The sequence below is a fragment of the Mustelus asterias genome, chromosome 10 (genome assembly GCF_964213995.1).
Source record: "Mustelus asterias chromosome 10, sMusAst1.hap1.1, whole genome shotgun sequence".
Taxonomy (NCBI): Eukaryota; Metazoa; Chordata; class Chondrichthyes; order Carcharhiniformes; family Triakidae; genus Mustelus; species Mustelus asterias.
In genome coordinates, this window is record NC_135810.1 from 83,109,900 (window position 1) to 83,130,858 (window position 20,959).

A 20,959-nucleotide genomic window follows, 5' to 3' on the forward strand; every position below is an offset into this window, starting at 1 on the left:
GCAAAGTTTAAAGGAGATGTACGAGGAAGTTTTTTTACACAGAGAGTAGTGGGTGCCTGGAACTTGTTGCCGGGGGAGGTAGTGGAAACGGATATGGTAGTGATTTTTAAGGGACATCTTCACAAGTACATGAATAGGATGGGAATAGAGGGATATGGTCCCGGAAGGGTAGGGGGTTTTAGTTAAGTCGGACAGAATGGTCGGTACAGGCTTCGAGGTCTGAAGGGCCTGTTCCTGTTGTGTAATTTTCTTGGTTCTTTGTTCTCCATGAACAGGGGAGCAGTCAACTTGGCCTCATCAGTGGAATCGGAGGCCATTGAGGCTCCCTGGGGAGACCGAGGGCAAGGGGGTGCCGCTTGAGCAATGCCAGACCAGAAGTGCCAGTCTGGCACCTGGGCAATGCCCACTGGGCAATGCCAGTGGGGGCGCAGAGCCAGTGAGGGCCCGCTGCCACTCTGCAGCGATCGATGTGGGTGGCGGGGCTGTATCTTGGGCCCCAGGCCCCCGCAATTGCAGGGGGGGTAGCTGTTCAGTCTGCCTACACTAGCAGGGGCCTGACAGCTCCCTCTTTTCTGTCAGACCCCTGCTACTGCTAATGCACATGTGCAGCAGTAGAGGCCTGCACATGTGCACTACCTCCCTCTGCCAGCTTTCGGGCGTGTTAAGCCCCACCCACAGACTTCCGCAACGAGCAATAGACTCGCTCAGAATTTTGCAGGCAGAGTGTGCGGGGCTGGGGGGGCGCACTCAAAAACGCGCCTAAAAAACGGATCTGAAACTCTCTCAGTTTCAAGTCCGCCCAGCACTTAGACAAAAAACGTTAAGATCGTCCCATGTTCTCTTTCAAAAGTGTGACTATGACACTCCCTCAGGCTCATCAGCTATGTACTTGCCTGCATCACTTTTAGATAAGCAGCAGTATAGCAGGCAAAGCAGACTTCTGAGTGAATTTTGGAAATTTGACTAGTTTTGTACTTACTGGAAAACTTTCAACAGCAATTTCTACTTGGCTTTCTTCCACTTCATTCTCCACACTTCTAGAAGTCGAATTCTGTCCCGATACAAAACCACCTCTTTTACGAGGGGAATCGCTAAAACCAAAAAGGAATCAAATCAAGGAGTCATTAACACAATTCAAATGAGAATGTGAATTCAAATTCATATCAAACTTGTAAAGAGATGCCGGTTTCTTCAATATAGAACAGAATGGCATTAATTGACACCCCAAAGTTAACAATTCCAGCGGTCGCTCACCAGTACTCTGGGATCTGGAGCATGGCTGTGATTTTTACGTGTTAACTTGGCTTGTTCCTTGAGGAGCAATGTTCAGATAGAGCCTGTTGGAAGTGATCTATGACAAACATTAGTTTGTCTTGTATTGGTCTGGTAGTTGCCACTTTAAACCTGATAAGATATATTGTCAGGTCTATGCCCTCACATGTGTTTTCTGATGGTCTTGAAAGAACATCCAGCATAAGATTTTCAAATAATATACAAACTTGGCCATAGGTTCATCTAATGGAGAATGACAAGGACAAGAACAGAAGTCAAAGGGAAGACAGTTACTGTTTAAGATAGGAACGGGAAATTTCTGGTGCAGGCAAAAGATCTGGGATAGCTAAGTAGGTCAGATTGAAGTCCTGGCTTTATTTTGGAGGACTGGGGTGGAGAACATTGGAGGCCATCTACTGCCTTCTGGTTAACATCTCACATCCCTTCCTCTGTCTGATCAATATTTCCAATGCCATTCATCCTCTCTCCTGCCCTCCCATCCTAGCTCCATCTGTGCGATGCCCATACTTCCCTATGCATTTTCTTGTCCCCCGTATCCTTTTAAACTTCACTTTATCACTACTTAATGAATCCAATGCCATGTCCACTGCTCCCATCTATCGAATCCCCTTCCTATTATTCTGTTCTCTATTCCTGTGCACTCCGTTATACCCTGTTCCTTCTATCCATCACCTCTCATTTATGGTAGCCACTCTTTTCCTTCTGTTTTTTCTCCCATCTCCCACATACTTTTATCCCTTCCCATGCCCCCTCAACAACTTATATTTATCAGACAAAATTGGCTTTATCAGAGCTATAATAATAAGTAATCATATTCAACTATAGCAATTCAGTGGCTCAGAATTAAATGAAGACTGAGATATGAAGACCAGCAACCCAACGTTTAATTCAAGTTATGGACTCCCAAGGAACATCGTAAAAGGAGAAACTGGCAGAAAGGTTTTAAGGAGAGAATTTCAGAAGTTCAGGACCTTGATGGCTGAAAGCACAGCCACCAATATTGGAATGAAGGCTAGAGATGGAGGAATAATTATGGGGATAGAGGAAGTGAGAGAGATAAGGAGTGACAAAGTCACTGAGTATTTGGAATATCAGGATGAGAATTTTTTAAAATCAAGATGTTGATATTGGTCAGAGTGGAGTTTTGAATTAGCTTACATTTTTGGAGGGTGGGAGATGGCAGATGTACCAGGAAAGCATCAGAATTGTTCCATCCAAAGGTAACAAAAGCACGGACCTATTTATCCTTCCTTGTCAGTAGCCTGAACCCAAAGCCTATTCCCTCAAAACAGTGCTGGTGGCATAGTGAGGGAGTGGCTAACAGCAGCCATCCTATATAGGCCAGAAGACAACATGGCACCCTGCGGCGGCTCAGAGCTGGATTGGAGGGAAAAGTAGCAACTGAGGCCCAATTGACAAGCCGGGAGCAAACAGTTGCACGGAGTGCTTGGAACACAAGCAATCATTGCCATTCAACAATTCTTATATCATTAGAAAATGGGTCATTTAAAAATCTGCAGACTCACTTCAGCCTGCGTTGTTGAGTGCAACTGATTGATTGCTTGAGCTAAAGCAGACTGAAAGTAAAATTTAAATAAAACACCACACCTTTGTGGTCAGCTCCACAATGCCACAGATACAAGATCCTGAATGGTTTTGACAAGTCGGACCTGGAAAGGAGGCTTCCTCTTGTGCTGAGTCCAGAACAAGGGGGCATTGTTTTAAAATTAGGACTCAGCCTTTTGAGACAGAGGCAAGGAGAAATCTTTTCTCTAAGAGGGTTGTGCGACTTTGGTACTCTGCCTCAGAAGGCGGTGGAGCTGGGGTCCTTGAATATTTTTAAGGTGGAGGTAGATAGATGAAACACAAACAGATCAGCCATGATCTTATTGAATGGCGAAGCAGGTTCGAGGAGCCAAATGGCCTACTTCTGCTCCTGTTACGTATGTTCGTATATCACAATACCAATGATCAAGACTAAAAATTATCCCAAGTATTACGTCTACATGAATTCGCAAAAGTCTTTGGCTAAACCATCTCTCACAACTGGAAATCAATCTCTGTAGCAACAGTAAGCAATTACATTCTGTCAAAAACAATTCTGTCAGAGTTGGCGTGACAGCTCTCACTCGTCCCAGTGTTTATCTCTAAAAGTAATTTCCAAGAGTAGAACATTCAAACACACCCATCCCATGAGTACAATGGGTACAATCCCGAAACGGGCAAGCAACATTGTATCAGTCGGATTCAACCCAAGAAGAGCGCATGTATAGTAGACCAAAGGCACAGCCCTGCTTGCCCCTCCACCAAGCTAACGGTTTCTTGCTCATTCCCTCTCATGGTTCTCCACTTGGTGCTACCTTTAGCTAGCTAGCTTCGGCTACTTTCAGCTTGCGCCCCAGAGATGCAGCAGGCCTGGTCCTATGAGAACAACAAAGCAGACAGACAGAAAAAAAAGCAGATGAAAAACGTTCAACAGATACAACAGATTGAGTGAAATTAACAAAAAAAGGTAGAGAAGAAAAGTCATGAGTCAAGAAGTATGAGACAAGGATAAAGAGAGTTCTGAGAAACAGAACGCATTCATGGAAGGAGATAACGCAACCCAGAAACAGTGGCAAAACCTGAAAGATCCTGTAATCATATCATCAAAATAGCATTTGACTCATCCACTGTAAAACAATTTTCCTAATTATGATCAAACTGAATCACAGAATGCAATTCCAGAATTCATTGAAATAAAAAAGATGGAATTTCATTTATTCAGAACTAGTGGCCAAACTAGGTCTCCAGCTCATTTTAGCTTCTCAACCCGTGTATTTCAGTCCATTCCACTGCATCAGATTTTCACAGTAACTTCACTGCAGTGTTATTGTAGGCCTATTGTGACACTAATAAGAAAAGACTAAATTTGTGAAAGTGAGATTCAGATGTTGACTGATCCTCTATTATACAAAATATATTGACATCATCAGGATAGGTTAGCATAGAAAGGGAAAACAAACATTTGTAAACAAAGCACATTGGCAAGAAATTTAACTTCACTTATAAAGATGAAAATATAAACTACTTGTGCGAGCAAATTACATTGAAAAATGGAATTTGCGAAGTGACATTTCAATACAACTTCAACATTTCAGTTTAAGATTTTCAACTGTTTCAGTTTAAGATTTTCAACTGTTTCAGTTTAAGATTTTCCACTCATTTACCATTTCCTTTTCCCTGGAGAAATGTGTTCAGGTTGTAATCTTCGGTCACAAGGTCCAGGAACGACAATGTGAAGAACATCACCTAAACAAAAACAAAACACCTCTTTACATCAACAGAAATCAACACCCCCAAACAATACAGCAAATTACTCACCTCTGGTTTTTTTCCCCCATGCCAGCAGAGCAACTTGAGTGACAAGGTGGCGGCATCCCCAACAATAATACAAGAGAGTTGTGATTGTAATTAGTAGTCCTCCAGGATGATTAATAACGCAGACTAATTAAATAGAAATGCTTTGTTGGAAAAGAAGTTGCATGCAGATTTGGAAATAAAGCCCTTACATGCCTTCTTCAGCATTAGAGGAATAAGATTAACATTTTAAAATTGTACCCACCCAGGTGATAAGCAATGTGTGCCTCTACCCCAATGGCAATAAGTGACTAGCAGGCACCAATACTGCAAAAGGATGGCTAATATGGATATATTCAACTACATATCTTATAACAAAATTCAAACTCATCCTCATCAGTTAATCTTACCCAGCTACTTCCAGCTGGAATCATTGAACATTCAATAGAAGTGGGACCCTATCTGACTTTCCTGTCTAGTTCATGAGTACAAAGACCACCTTAAGTCCCTTGCATCATTCCACCCAAAATCAGCTGACTTGGAATAGATTGGGAATCAACTGAAGACTGTCCCATTATAGATAGCTCAACCACTAACCAAACTTGTTCACCCATGGAGCTAAAATTTTCAATTCCAATGAACCTACTTACCACTTGCATTAGCGGCAGGCCGACTAGGATCTTGTGAACGGATCTGGTTTGCACAACCATCAGGAATAACTGGACTGGTTCCAGTGTTGTGTGTTATTACAACTGGGTTTGCTGACAGAGGTTTAATAATTCTCTGCTCAGTTTGTGGAGAAATCGACAAGAGGCTGGAGTTAGCCCTGGCCACCTGCCTTGAAGAATAATTCCCTCGTCGTCTTAATTCACTTAAAGCATTTTTTGTGCGAGCTATAGGAAACAAGATTTTTTTTTAAAAAGGGGGAATTTAATATCCCTTTGACAAACAATGTAATAATTGCTACGAAATTAACACTGGATTTTATAAATATTCAAAAATGATAATATTTCAGCATTCATCTGCACAGAAACGCACTTAATATAAAAGTCCAAGTCATTTACTGCTAATTACAATTCCCTATATTTGCAGCAAAAGGTTAATGCAAGAGCTGATTTGAAGGAAGGGCAGAGAAACAAGAGCAAGGAAATTAGAGCAAGGAGAGTTAAAAAGTTTGACTAATCATAGATATATCCAAAATAATTTCATACAAAATACTTTTTATAATAAATACCTCTCTGGTTTGTGGCAAGTGCTACAGAGCTCTGTTGCAAACTCCTGTAAGTAAAATAAATACACCAGTTAGAAACATCAATAATCAAGAAACAGCACAGAAAGCTAATCATTACATTTCAGATACATTCAGTACAGTATTTTGAAATTGCTTTGACACTCTGAACCATCAACCCACTCACCAAAGACCTGCCACATCTATCAAAGGAGAGGCTCTCCTCCAGTTGCAGGAGCTAACAAAATGGATCTGCACAAATACAAGTAAATTTTGAAGGATGCTGTCAGGAGGAAATAACATTCAGAATATGCTCCTGGGACAGAATGGCACACAGCTGCCTTTGGCCCTTGACCTGGGGTTCGCCTTTAAATGCTCCTCTTACAATACCAGTTTGGCAGATCTCAATTCAACTTCTAGCGGGCGTGGATCATCCCATAATCTGACACTAACCCCATCACTGAAAGAACAGAGAATGCCTGGTTATGGGACATGCAAATTATTACACTGAGAATGGAAGTACAGTCGTGAAATTGGGGTAACGGGAATTTTATTTTGCATTTAACCATCCTACACCTGACACTTGACGTGAACGTTACATGCCCAAGATGGGAAAGTATTCTACTTCAGCTTTAAGTGTGTAATATAATTCTATTTAAACATCCAAAGAGTTGGAGCCTTCTGACTGCCATTATTCCATTTGCAAAAATAACTAGCAGTCCAGGAGATGGCTTTTTACCTAATTTGAGAAAGTGTGTACTCCAATTTCCTCCACAAGGATGGCAACACTGCAGGTGCTTCTGGCATTGAATCTAGAAAAGGGGAAGAGAGAAACAAAGAGCAAAATTCAATTTTGCCACTATAAACTTGGCCACTCCACTCAAGCATCTGTTACTGAACAATGAATTGATTCAAAACTTTGTTGCTAATGTTCTAACTGGCACCAAGCCCTATTTACCCATTACCCTTATGCTTGTTGACCTACAGTGACTCTTAATTAAGCAATACCTCACTTCTCATCCTAGTTTCCAAATCCCTTCCTGGCCGTGTTCCTCTCTTTTGAAATCTTCTGCAGTCCCACAACCCTGCAAGATATTTGCATCCCTTTAAGTCTGTCCTTTTATGTATCCCCAATTTTAATCGTTCCAACAGTGATAGCTATGCCTTCAGCTACCAAGGCCCTAATGCTAGAATTAAACCTCTTCGCCTCTTCCCTCCTTTAAGGCTCTCCCTAAAATCCGTCTCTGACTAAGCCTTTGGTCATCTTCCGTAATATCGCATCCTGAAATGTTGCTTGATCACAGTCCCATGAAGCACTGTGGAATGTTGTGCTTTGTTAAAGGCACTATATAGAAGTTATTGTTGTTGATAATGCAATGTCACAGATAATATTTGTTTTCTGATTTTTCATTCTTGCAACTTTTCCTTTCCTTCTATTTTATTACTATTATTCCACATTTCTTAGGCATACTGTATCTCGACACTTGTAATTTTTTCATTTTCCCTTTTGTACTGCCTGACTAACCATATTGCAGGTGAGTTTAGTGGCTGAGGTTTACCATCAAATATTTGAGAAACCACCATCATATAATCCTAGAACACTAACAATATGCTTACCTCTTGCTTTCATAACCACATATTCATTAAGAATAGTTTTCAAGTTTTTTCCAAAAAGTGACTGAAAAAGAATGAATTCAATATTAATCAGCAATTTAAAACATGCGAATGAGAATTTCAGTTACACTATTGCAACTAATCTAAAACAAGCGCACAAAAACAAAAAAACAGCTGGAAATGTCCAGCAGGTCAGGCAGTGTCTATGCAGAGAGAAACAAAGTTAATGTTTCAGGCTGATGAACTGGAAGTAGTTAGAAATGCAAAATGTTAAGCAGATACAGAAACAGGGAAAAGAGTAGGGTCAAAGGCAGGACAGATTAAATAACGAAAGGGATGATGGTACTGGGATGATTAAACAAACAAAAGATTAACTAGATTAGCTGTAAATGTGATTGAAGGAAAATATTGCTGTCAGATAAAATGGAGATAGTGGTTACAATCTGAAATTGCTGAATTTAATACATGTTCCAGGAGGCTGCAAGTGCCTAATTGAAGGATGAGGTGCTATTCTTTGAGCTTATGTTAAGATTTATTGGAACAGTGTAGGAGAGTAGGAGCAAGGACAGTGGGGTAGTGAGGTGACACAGGGGTTAGGAAGCAGAACCCCAAAAATTGCATAATAAAATTCTATACTTACATGAAGAGATCATTTTAAAGAGAAAGTCGGGCAATGGGACTAATTGGATAGACAGACGAGCTGCATCCCCCCTCCCCCATGGGTTGAATTTTATAGGGCACCATATTCCCTGCATGACCCACCTTCATCTAAGTAATTGGTTGGGAACCAAAAGCCAACTGTATTGCAGCTATTTAACACTAGTTGGGGTTTAATTGACTGAGGGCATCTTAGAGAGCTGCCGGTCTATCTGTAGCCCCAACAATCCCAGGTTCAAGTGATGGCCACTATTGGAATTACAGGCAGTCCCCAAATAAGAGGTTATGGATGCTGTACTTCAATAATTCCGGGTGTATTGCTGGGACCTGGCTGGCAGACCCAGTGAAGGACTGGGGCCAGGTCTGAGGCTAAAGGGGAAGAGTTATAGCCCCCCAACTTTAAACTAGCCAGCTGAGGGTCATAAAAATCTAGCTCTGTGATTCATATTTCAGTTGATAAAACCATTCATTGTTTCAACTGATGTCACATAAAACACTTATTTTGCGTAACTATCTTCCACATTTGAATTTCTCCATCTTATAAAGATCTGGATTTTTTTCCATGCATTATAAAAATTTAACATAAAAATCGTATCACAAGTCAGTTTGTACTTCTCATGGAGATGATAAATGAACAATTCATTGATGAATGACATGAGCTTGGTTTCCAAATGCCTTAGGTTTACAGCTTTTTAAACAAACTTCAACAAGGCACTGTGAATATACATCTATATACATCCCACAGCAGTGGTTCCTCGATATATAACTGGCTGCACAAATAGCATACATACATTATACCTACAGAGCTATAATTTGTACAATATCAACCATATATAAATACTTCAGATAATCCAAGTTTCACAGAAATTTTTGCTTGCACAAAATTAAACTGTGTGAAATCATACATTCAGCTAGTAAATGGCTGATAGACCTAGCTGAATATCACCAACATCAACACAGAACACACAGATTTGATTACACAGATTTGAAACTTGGATTTGAAAACTAGCTAAAAAATTGCAGATGATACATAACTGAAAGGGACGGTGAGAGGGGCAGCAGAATCATAGAGGCAGCTCAGAAATTATAAAACAAGTTAAGACAAACTATGCCAGCATAACATGCAAATAACATTCAAAGCTGTTATAATAAAGTGCATCTCATATGAAGGACAAATGTATAACACACACACACTCCACGAATGGTGCTGAAATCACCAATTAAAATGGCTTAGAGGTCTTAGCAAATCACCCAAAGCAAAACAGCAATCAAAGCTGTTAAACAGTTACTCTTTAAAGTCGAAATAGTAGAATATAAGCCAGAGGAAGGCATGGTGAAATTGTACACTGCTTTAATCAGAGTATCTCAAATACTGCATTCATCTCAAATACTGTCCTCATTGTTCCACAGGACCAGGCTGAGGAGAAGGCAGTTGGTTTGTTCACTATATTTATTTATTTATTTTAAGTTAAATTTGTGTAAAAAATCGGAGGTTTTTTTTAAAACAGGAAGTGGGCCCAGCAGGAGTCTGGGAAGGTTTTTGGAGGGTTTAAAAGTAGGCCGCACTTTTGAGCGGGCAGCGTCGTTAGCGGGCAGTGTAGTGAGCAGGAGGCAGAGTGAAAGCTGTAGGGCTTTGGCTCACAGGGCTTGGGCGAGCAGGGGTGAGTTAATTCATTTTTTGCTGTTTCTACCTGGTACTGGCAAGGTATCTAGAGGGGATGGGTGTGAAGGCAGTGCAATGTTCCTCTTGCACTATGTTCGAGGTGAGGGACGACGTCAGTGTCCCTGCTGATTATACCTGTGAGAAGTGCATCCATCTGCAGCTCCTCCAAAACCGTGCAAGGGAACTGGAGCTGGAGTTGGAGGAACTTAGGATCATTAGGGATGCAGAGATGGCCATAGACAGAAGCTTCAGGGATACAGTTACTCTGCGGAATGAAAATAGATGGGTGATGGTGAGAGGGGCTGGGAAGAAGCAGTCGGTGCAGGGATCCCCTGTGGTCGTTCCCCTTAGCAATAAGTATTCCGCTTTGGATACGGTTGAGGGGGACGACATACCAGTGGTGAGCCGCAGTGAGAGGATCTCCGGCACTGAGTCCGTCCCTGTGGCTCAGGAGGGTAAGGAGGAGAGCGGGAGGGCAATAGTTATTGGGGACTCGTTAGTTAGAGGGATAGATAGGAGGTTCTGTGGCAGCAAAAGAGACTCGAGGATGGTTTGTTGCCTACCGGATGCCAGGGTCCGTGACGTCTCGGACCGTGTTTTCCGGATTCTTAAGGGGGAGGGGAACCAGTCACAAGTCGTGGTACACATTGGTACCAACGACATAGGTAAGAGAAGGGACGGGGATTTAAAACAGGAATTTCGGGAGCTCGGCTGGAAGCTGAGAGCAAAGACAAAACATGTGGTCATCTCTGGTACGCTACCGGTGCCACGTGATAGCGAGTTGAGGAACAGGGAGAGAGTGCACTTAAACATGTGGTTGCAGGGATGGTGCAGGAGGGAGGGTTTCAGATACGTGGATAATTGGAACACGTTCTGGGGAAGGTGGGACCTCTACAAACAGGACGGGGTGCACCTGAACCAGAGGGGCACCAATATCCTGGGAGGGAAATTTGCTACGGCTCTTCAGGGGGATTTAAACTAATTTGTCAGGGGAGTGGGAAAAGGAGTTGTAGTCCAGAAGTCAGTGTTGAGGGTGGTGAGGTATTGGGGAAGGTATCAAGGTCAAGGGTGGGTACCGGTAGACAGGAAGATGGGTTGAAGTGTGTCTACTTCAATGCAAGGAGCATCCGGAACAAGGTGGATGAACTTGGGGCGTGGATTGCTACTTGGGACTACGATGTTGTGGCCATTACGGAGACGTGGGTAGAACAAGGACAGGAATGGTTGTTGGACGTTCCGGGGTATAGATGTTTCAGTAAGTGTAGGGAAGCTGGTAAAAGAGGTGGAGGAGTAGCATTGTTAATCAAGGATAGTTTAACGGCTGCGGAAAAGCACTTTGAGGGGGATATGCACACTGAGGTAATATGGGCTGCAGTTAGAAACAGGAAAGGAGCGGTCACGTTGCTAGGAGTTTACTATAGGCCCCCAAATAGTAATAGAGATGTGGAGGAAGAAATTGCTAAGCAGATTATGGATATGTGTGGGGGTCACAGGGTAGTTGTCATGGGGGACTTTAACTTTCCAAATATTGATTGGAACCTTTGTAGGTCAAATAGTTTGGATGGGGCACTTTTTGTGCAGTGTGTGCAGGAGGGTTTCCTGACACAATATGTGGATAGGCCGACAAGGGGTGAGGCCACATTGGATTTGGTACTGGGAAATGAACTGGGCCAAGTGTTAGATTTGGTTGTGGGAGAGAACTTTGGAGATAGTGACCACAATTCGGTGTCTTTTGTTATTGCAATGGAGAGGGATAGGGCCGGACGGCAGGGCAAGGCTTACAATTGGGGGAGAGGTAATTATGATGCGATTAGGCAAGAATTAGGGGGCATAAGATGGGAACAGAAACTGTCAGGGAAAGGCACTGATGAAAAGTGGAACTTTTTCAAGGAACAAATACTGGGTGTCCTTGATAGGTATGTCCCTGTCAGGCAGGGAGGAAATGGCCGAGTGAGGGAACCGTGGTTCACAAAAGAGGTGGAATGTCTTGTGAAAAGGAAGAGGGAAGCTTATGTAGGGATGAGGAAACAAGGTTCAGATGGCTCGACTGAGGGTTACAAGTTAGCAAGGAACGAGCTGAAAAAGGGGCTGAGGAGAGCTAGGAGGGGACATGAGAAGTCCTTGGTGGGTCGGATCAAGGAAAACCCCAAGGCTTTTTACTCTTATGTGAGGAATAAAAGAATGACCAGGGTGAGGTTAGGGCCGGTCAAGGACAGTGGTGGGAACTTGTGTATGGAATCAGTAGAGATAGGCGAGGTGATGAATGAATACTTTTCTTCAGTGTTCACCAAGGAGAGGGGCCATGTTTTTCAGGAAGAGAAGGTGTTACAGGCTAATAGGCTGGAGGAAATAGATGTTCGGAGGGAGGATGTATTGGCAGTTTTGAATAAACTGAAGGTCGATAAGTCCCCTGGGCCTGATGAAATGTATCCTAGGATTCTTTGGGAGGCGAGGGATGAGATTGCAGAGCCTTTGGCTTTGATCTTTGGGTCCTCGCTGTCCACGGGGATGGTGCCAGAGGACTGGAGAGTGGCAAATGTTGTTCCTCTGTTTAAGAAAGGGAATAGAAATGACCCTGGTAATTATAGACCGGTTAGTCTGACTTCGGTGGTTGGTAAATTGATGGAAAAGGTCCTTAGGGATGGGATTTACGACCATTTAGAAAGATGCGGATTAATCCGGGATAGTCAGCACGGATTTGTGAAGGGCAAATCGTGCCTCACAAATTTGATAGAATTTTTTGAGGAGGTAACTAGGTGTGTTGATGAAGGTAGGGCAGTTGATGTCATATACATGGATTTTAGTAAGGCGTTTGATAAGGTCCCCCATGGTCGGCTTATGATGAAAGTAAGGAGGTGTGGGATAGAGGGAAAGTTGGCCGATTGGATAGGTAACTGGCTGTCTGATCGAAGACAGAGGGTGGTGGTGGATGGAAAATTTTCGGACTGGAGGCAGGTTGCTAGCGGAGTGCCGCAGGGATCGGTGCTTGGTCCTCTGCTCTTTGTGATTTTTATTAATGACTTGGAGGAGGGGGCTGAAGGGTGGATCAGTAAATTTGCTGATGACACCAAGATTGGTGGAGTAGTGGATGAGGTGGAGGGGTGTTGTAGGCTGCAAAGAGACATAGATAGGATGCAAAGCTGGGCTGAAAAATGGCAAATGGAGTTTAACCCTGATAAATGTGAGGTGATTCATTTTGGTAGGACTAATTTAAATGTGGATTACAGGGTCAAAGGTAGGGTTCTGAAGACTGTGGAGGAACAGAGAGATCTTGGGGTCCATATCCACAGATCTCTAAAGGTTGCCACTCAAGTGGATAGAGCTGTGAAGAAGGCATATAGTGTGTTAGCTTTTATTAACAGGGGGTTGGAGTTTAAGAGCCGTGGGGTTATGCTGCAACTGTACAGGACCTTGGTGAGACCGCATTTGGAATATTGCGTGCAGTTCTGGTCACCTCACTATAAGAAGGATGTGGAAGCGCTGGAAAGAGTGCAGAGGAGATTTACCAGGATGCTGCCTGGTTTGGAGTGTCGGTCTTATGAGGAAAGGTTGAGGGAGCTGGGGCTGTTCTCTCTGGAGCGGAGGAGATTGAGGGGAGACTTAATAGAGGTTTATAAAATGATGAAGGGGATAGATCGAGTGAACGTTCAAAGACTATTTCCTCGGGTGGATGGAGCTATTACGAGGGGGCATAACTATAGGGTTCATGGTGGGAGATATAGGAAGGATATCAGAGGTAGGTTCTTCACGCAGAGAGTGGTTGGGGTGTGGAATGGACTGCCTGCAGTGATAGTGGAGTCAGACACTTTAGGAACATTTAAGCGGTTATTGGATAGGCACATGGAGCACACCAGGATGGTAGGGAGTGGGATAGCTTGATCTTGGTTTCAGATGAAGGTCGGCACAACATCGTGGGCCGAAGGGCCTGTTCTGTGCTGTACTGTTCTATGTTCTATGTTCTATCTCTGGTCACTGAGAATCAAAGGAGAGACTGAAGCACCATGAGGCTAATCCCCAGTGTGAGAGGATTGAGTTATGAGGAAATGCTGGAAAAACTTGGTTGACAAAGGCTGGAATGGAGATATGTGAAAGTTGATCTTTAGAAGCAGATAAGATAATAAGAGAATGGAAAAGATAAGTTCAGGATATTACTTCCACTTGATGTGTGAGAATGGGGCAAGAACGAGGACACAGAAGTACAAACTAGGGAACAGTAATGCCCAACAGCAAGATGCAACTTCTCCAATGTGAACACATGAAATTAACTTGTAAATAAGAAAAGCTCTGGTAAAATTGCACACTTGAAAAGCTGCAGTATACAGTTTATGCTGCCTCCACCCGTCGCAAGGATTGTCCACTGAGAAAAGTAACGGGTCAGCTTTACACAGCTATCACATAAATATCCTTGCTCCCACATATTGGTCCGAGTAATAATACCTGGAGCTATATTCATAATCTCCAGGGATTTTCACGCAGTGTTTCATACCTTCCCCTGGTTGGGAAAGGCTTGTGGCGCAGTGGGTAGTGTCTCTGCTTCAGAGTCAGAAGCTCCAAGTTAGACGACCTGATGGCCACAGAAGGCGCGAACATAGTATGCAAAATTATCAACCAATAAATTTGAGGGCCTCCTGGTCAGCCATGTTTGAGCGAAGTGGTGCCCCTCAAGCTATAACCTCTGATGAGAGGCTGACAACTTATTCCAGGAAAGACGCACCATGGAAACAGACACAAGTGCATGCTTTGTTTACCTCTCCTGTCCTGACATGGGCGGCACGGTAGCACAGTGGTTAGCGCTGCTGCTTCACAGCTCCAGGGACCTGGGTTCGATTCCCGGCTTGGGTCACTGTCTGTGTGGAGTTTGCACATTCTCCCCGTGTCTGCGTGGGTTTCCTCCGGGTGCTCCGGTTTCCTCCCACAGTCCAAAGATGTGCCGGTTAGGTTGATTGACCATGCTAAAAATTGCCCTTAGTGTCCTGAGATGCGTAGGTTGGAGGGATTAGTGGATAAATATGTAGGGATATGGGGGTAGGGCCTGGGTGGGATTGTGGTCGGTGCAGACTCGATGGGCCGAATGGCCTCTTTCTGTACTGTAGGGTTTCTATGATTTCTATGGGAAAGCCTCTGATCTGGGTAATGTAGTAGAACTCCACAGTCTCACCCATGGGAAATCTGCTGGACCTTTTTTCTTTATAAAATGAGACTTGCATTCCCACCAAATACAAAATAAAAATACTTCATAAAAGGCTTCATAAACTCATTCAATGGATACTATACCAGTAAACAAGCAGGAACCAATCCATCCTCTGTACTGTGTTCTGCATACTCCTTTAGATCACCACTTTCCAATATAAAGGTTCTGCAAGTATTAGAAAGCTTTTCCTGCTGCAGATATCCTATAAGACAAACACAATAAAGGTCAGTTTCTCACTGATCTATACAAAAAGCAATATAATATTTTGACATACAAACTGTTGCAGAGACATTCTAACAATAACTATGCATAAGCTAGAACTATAAACATGTAGGGGGAGGTGGTGGCATGGTGGTAATGTCACTGGATTAGCAATTCAGCGACCCAAGCTAATACCTAGGGACTTAGTGTCCACGGTGAACTTTGAACCTATGATTCTTCTTTAGAACTACCCAGTGACTTGAAATGTTAACTGTTCCGCTCTCTAGATGCAGCTGAGCTTTTCCTGCATTTTCTGTTCTTATTCGTTGTCCATCCCCAATTGCCCTTGGATATGGCTGTGGATTTGGAGTTGTACAAAGGTCAGACCAGGCATGGTCGGCAGATTTTGTTCCCTAAGGGCACTAGTTGAACCTCCTGGGTTTTTAACTACAATTGATGACAGTTTCATTGCCACCATCATTAATTTCAATTCCTGATTTTAATGAGATTTTTCAGCAGTCTCCCATTTCATTTTCCAGCATCTGCAGTAGTTTGCTTTTATTTTAATGGGCAACAAATGATGGTCTTGCCCACATAACATTAAAAAACAAAAACATTACATTTAGGATACAGGAAACTCAAAATGAATACCATTTTACAAATTGTTTAGTCACATTTCTATATGGAAAAGCATTCCCTTATGCAAGCTAGCTGTGATACGCTTCAGCAAATGTGCTTGCTTTGAAGAATGGGTATTAGTAGGCAAATCTCCACTCCTCAAAGTATCAATCTTTAGAAAATTAGGCTGATAGCATTCAGAAGAAGGGGCATAGCAGTTGGTAGTTGTCCTGTGCAATGCATCTCGTTATTTCTAAGTCTGCTGTGTTATGGGGAGTGGGAAAGAGTGGAGAAGACGCTGTGGGGACAAACACGGATATTCTTTAAACCATAAGCACTGCTTTTCAATAATAAAAAGGCTTACTAAAGTAGTAGCAAAATACTGTGGCTGCTGGAAATCTGAAATAATCAGCAGGTCTGGAAGCATCTGTGGAAACGGTTTCTCTCGCCAGACCTACCAAGTCTTTCCAGCTTTTTCTGTTTTTATTTCTAAATCTAGTACAAACCTAAGCTATCACTAATTGCACAAGGACTTCAAAATCTCACCGGCTACTAACCCCTCTCTTCCCCTGTCCACAATAAGCCGAACCTACAGCTGCCTATGCACCTGTAAACTGTTCAGCATCTTTGCATGATGGCAGAGCTTGAATAAACTCATCCCATGGGACACCGATGATGAAAACTCTTTTCCTGTACAGATGTCCTAGCATGCCTTATTAATGTACTACATGTTGCATTAATGCAAACTCTGTAGAATGGGCTATTACCTCTCATTCAAAGATCATTTCTGATATACTTTCAATATAAACCACTCCCACTACATAGTTCAAAGATCTTTTATGAGAGGAAATTTGAAGTATTGTCATAGAATGAGGCAGCATGAACCTTTTGTATTGTAGTCACTTGAGCTGAGCAAAGTAACCCAGCAGCCCAATGATACATATTTTTCTTCCAAATTGTACTACATTGGGAGACAGCAATTTGATTCATTTATTAATGTGAAGATGGAACAGGCATAAGGAACAAAATTAAAATATAAAGGCTTCAATTGCTACAGTGCACTGGAGAAGAAATATATAAAACACAGAAAAAGGAGTAGGCCATGCAATGCTCTCCTATCTCAATGACTCTTCCACAACTTAATTGAAACCCATCACAAGATATTTATAGTTCTGTGAACATATGCAGAAATTGAATTGGTGTTTTTCTTGGTGCTGCATGAGTCTAGATCAGCAACCATAACTGTCGTCCATTTTCAAAGCAATTTAAAAATTCAGCACAAGATTGCAATATAGGAAGAGAAAGAAATTGCATGTATTTGGTATCTTATCAAAACTCCCTATACATAAAAAATACTGCCAACCATGGTCACTGTTGTTATGTAGTCAGTCAACCTTGTCTGAAGCAGAACATTCTGGCTCAAGTCTTATTTCAAGGACACAAGTACATAGGCTGCCACAGATCTGTGGGAGTGCTTTGCTTTTGCAGCTGTCATCTTGCAAGCAAGGTTTCAAAACCAAAGTCTCATCTACTCTCTTAGGTGGGTGTGAACGATCCCAATATTTAGCTTTCAGCTAATATCATTAAAAATAGGTTTTCTAATCAGTAGCTCATCATTATTTCTGGAACCTGATGTGTGCAGTCCATTTGATATGCTTCTTCTATTATGGCACTAATTATACTTCAAAGTATCTCATAATAAATAACCTTAGAACATCTGTGGTTATGAAAGGAGCTACATAAACACAAGTTGTTTCCTTCCTATACTGCATCTAAAAAGGATACCAACAAAATGTACCTTTTTTTTATAAATAAGGAGACAAATATAAATGAACAATAGTTCTTCACACTGATTGTTCTTTCATACAATGAGCAGTGGGATGACGGTACTACACTCCAGATTTTAGCAACTATGTTGCTCACTGTACCAATCATGAGACTCTGCAGTGTACAGAGCAGTTGTTGTCACCACACTCGCGTTCTGCTACGAAACTTGGTGTGTGTCAGTGACAGCAAGAACAATAGAGAAAGTCCACTGGCAATGCCTTCACCACATCCTTCAAATTCAATGGAGAACTATCGAACACACACTAGTGTCCTTCTTGAAGCCAGCTTCATGGTATTCAGACACAACTCCTACAAAATCAACCATGATGGCCTGGACACTGTGCGCCAGATGGCTGAATAGCATCTCCCCCCAACAACTCTCAAATGGCCAATGTTCCAGGGAGGACAAAGAAAATGCTACAAAGGCACTCTGAAGTTCACCTTGAAGCTAAACTACCAATCATTCTCAAAGTCGACAACCTGTACATTAAGCTTTGAGTCCAAATGCCTCAACGATGAGGCAGAGCAGCAGCAGAGAAGAAAAGAAAGCAAATTCTGCACTCGGATCCATCATCACATGGGATGTCCTGTTCAATGTGTCCTAAGATCCGCATGTCAAGAATCAGTTTGCTCAGTCCCATGAAGATCCATGTCCGAAACAAGTGACCCGGAGTAGACATCATCTCAAATTGAGGGACAGCAGGTGATGAACAATCATCAGCAGTTTCTGATATCCCTTCTCTGCTTGATGGAGTTGTTTGATGACCAAATAATTTTCAAGACTAATTAAAAATTGCCTTTCTGGAGCTCAAGGTGTGGAAAGGAAAAGCAAGCTGGATTTCTTCACAGCAAGGCAGATCCAGAATGGCAAATCACCGAAGAAATCATGTGAACGCTCAGCCAAATTGATTTGATAAGTGAGCCCAACAGCTCCACAGCACTCAAGGGAAATATTGACATCCGAGCAGCCAGCCTACCTCATTGATGGAATTGGATCTGTCAAGGGGGCTGAAATTCTTTCCTTAGGAGTTATTATTCCATCTGCTATAAATTATAACATTTTGAATCCATTTACACAAAATCAAAATAATCTATCCATGACTTAATGTAGCATTCACATACAAAACCTTCTTTAAAAATAAATTGCAGTCAAATTTCTATTTCGTTGATGCAATGTCAGCACAATGGCACAGATAGTTGAGGCTGCCAATTTGACAATGTCACTTCGTTCAGGCAAGAGGAAAGTGAAAATATCCCGTCAGAGAACCAGACATTTGTCAACACAATTACATCGAGGTACCCCCACCCCATCCCCACGTTTCGCGGACCACGATTCATTAGTAAAATGTTCCAGAAACTTGGAATAAAGTTGTGACTAACGGTGAGTGATTAATAAACCATTATCCATAGGCGGTTTTGGGAGAAGTGGCTGATATCCCGCCCACTTCAATCTGCCAGTGAGGGAACGCTTCAGCGCCGGTCTAACCGGTTCCTTGTCAGTGGCCCAGCACCGCCCAGTCAGAGCAGCCCTCCTCTCCAGGCCCCACTTACCCAGGACCAGCCGCGCTATGTCGGATGGTAGCAGCATGATGGCGGAATGAATGGGCCGCAGACTGCGAGAGGATGGCCCCCGGGGAGCGGCGGCCCAGCCCGGCCTCCCTCCCTCCGTCTCCCGGCTGCTCAAGTCACATCCAGAGGCCGATTCCCAAGCTGAAAATGGCGCGTAAAGAAAACACGGCTGCGGTCAGCTACTTCCGGCGGATGTGAGAGAGAGGGGGGGAGAGACGGGATGCATTGTGGTAGGTGCAGTCCGGCTACAACTACAACTCCCAGAGTGCTGCGCGGCGCCCGGGCATGCGCGTTGGTCGGGGGAGGGAAATCCCCGCTTTGGGTAACTCGCTTTCAGCAGTGCAATCCCGTGCGGGTTAATCCATGGCTGTGGCTCGGCTTGAAATGGAGTATGAATCCCGGGCCATGTGTGGAGTTTAGTTGCTGTGAGTGCTCAGGGTTGTGATGGCGGGCGTATTGTGATGGCCGGCCGGCCTGGAAAGCTGTGTCTGCACCCGGTCTACTGGGGTTACTGCACATGGCATTAGAATAACATGGAGAGCCGCGCTGGGCCAGTGGAACATGTTTAATCTCCTCTGCAGCTTGTTTAGCGTTTAAATGTGCGGCTTTCCCGCCGTGATTTAACTGCCGACGGAAAGCTGACTCGCTTTTGCTGCTGGTGGGCTCTGAGGGGTGGTCCATTGGTTTGCACTGCTGCCTCACAGCGCCAGGGACCCGGGTTCAGTTCCAGCCTTGGGTCACTGTCTGTGTGGAGTTTGCACCCCGTGTCATAGAAATCCTACAGTGCAGAAGGAGGCCCATCGAGTCTGCACCGACCACAATCCCACCCAGGACCTACCCCCACATATTTACCCGCTAATCCCTCTAACCTACACATCCCAGGACACTAAGGGCAATTTTTAACCTGACCAATCAACCTAACCCGCACATCTTTGGACTGTGGGAGGAAACCGGAGTACCCAGAGGAAACCCACGCAGACACGAGGAGAATGTGCAAACTCCACACAGGCAGTGACCCAAGCCGGGAATCGAACCCAGGTCCCTGGAGCTGTGAAGCAGCAGTGCTAACCACTGTGCTACTGTGTCTGCATGGGTTTCCTCTGGGGGTGCTCTGGTTTCCTCCCATGGTTGTTGGTGCCAACATGGGCCAAATGGCCACCTTCTGCACTGTAGATTCTAGGATTATTGACACATGTTTCCCACCAGGAGCAGCGGGTGGGCGGGCTCCCTTTCTTAGACAGTCCCTCTGGATCCAGGCTGATTTGCTTCCCACCTGTTCCATGGCCCCCTGGGTTGGCTGAAACGTCCAGCACAGTCCCTCTCAAATGCTGTGCAGGTGGTGTTTGGAGGGGCTGGGTTGCTTGAAGATTTTGTGCAGACTTGGCTTTTGTGTGTTCCCAACCAAGTCTCAGTGTTCGGTGCCTTCCAGAATGAACCATTTCTATTCTGCTTGATTGCGAACCAGAGACAAATGGAGGTCTTGTCTGCTGGCTGAAGAGGCAGTGAGAGCCCCGCATGGCCTCTTTTAGGAAAGGCCTACCAAATGAAGTGTGAATTGGGCAAGGAATGGACCTCTCAAGGGATCTAGGTTGGTAGCTCTATTGAACAGCAGCATTACCAGAAGGCAGTGGCTGCCGATAAGGCCTGATATCATTACTGCATCTTGGGCCATAGGTGACTGATGGGGGAGATGGGTTGGCAGCAAGAGCAGTGGTTCTCAGCAGCTTCCCTGCTGTGCCAATGTTGAGTCTCTTGATCA

At 43.7% G+C, this 20,959-nt stretch overlaps 2 protein-coding genes across 5 annotated transcripts in view; one reads left to right on the plus strand and one right to left on the minus strand.

Annotated features, from left to right (window-relative positions):
- npat (nuclear protein, ataxia-telangiectasia locus) overlaps positions 1-19,396 on the minus strand; it is a 42,156-nt gene extending 22,760 nt beyond the window's left edge. Inside the window, exons 1-8 of one of the 2 annotated variants that reach the window (XM_078222060.1) lie at positions 19,183-19,390; positions 15,069-15,187; positions 7,478-7,538; positions 6,600-6,672; positions 5,867-5,910; positions 5,283-5,525; positions 4,503-4,584; positions 980-1,091 (exon numbers count right to left, since the gene is read on the minus strand). In XM_078222060.1, coding sequence (XP_078078186.1) covers positions 980-1,091; positions 4,503-4,584; positions 5,283-5,525; positions 5,867-5,910; positions 6,600-6,672; positions 7,478-7,538; positions 15,069-15,187; positions 19,183-19,219 — 771 coding nt within the window. In that variant the 5' untranslated portion in view covers positions 19,220-19,390. Of the gene's footprint in view, positions 1-979; positions 1,092-4,502; positions 4,585-5,282; positions 5,526-5,866; positions 5,911-6,599; positions 6,673-7,477; positions 7,539-15,068; positions 15,188-19,182 lie in introns of both variants that reach the window. The other variant, XM_078222061.1, reaches the window with a different exon arrangement.
- Positions 19,386-20,959, plus strand: part of atm (ATM serine/threonine kinase) — a 135,885-nt gene continuing 134,311 nt past the window's right edge. Inside the window, exon 1 of one of the 3 annotated variants that reach the window (XM_078222057.1) lies at positions 19,386-19,430. In XM_078222057.1, coding sequence (XP_078078183.1) covers positions 19,421-19,430 — 10 coding nt within the window. In that variant the 5' untranslated portion in view covers positions 19,386-19,420. Of the gene's footprint in view, positions 19,431-19,498; positions 19,626-20,959 lie in introns of those variants that run through there. The other 2 variants (XM_078222059.1, XM_078222058.1) reach the window with 2 other exon arrangements.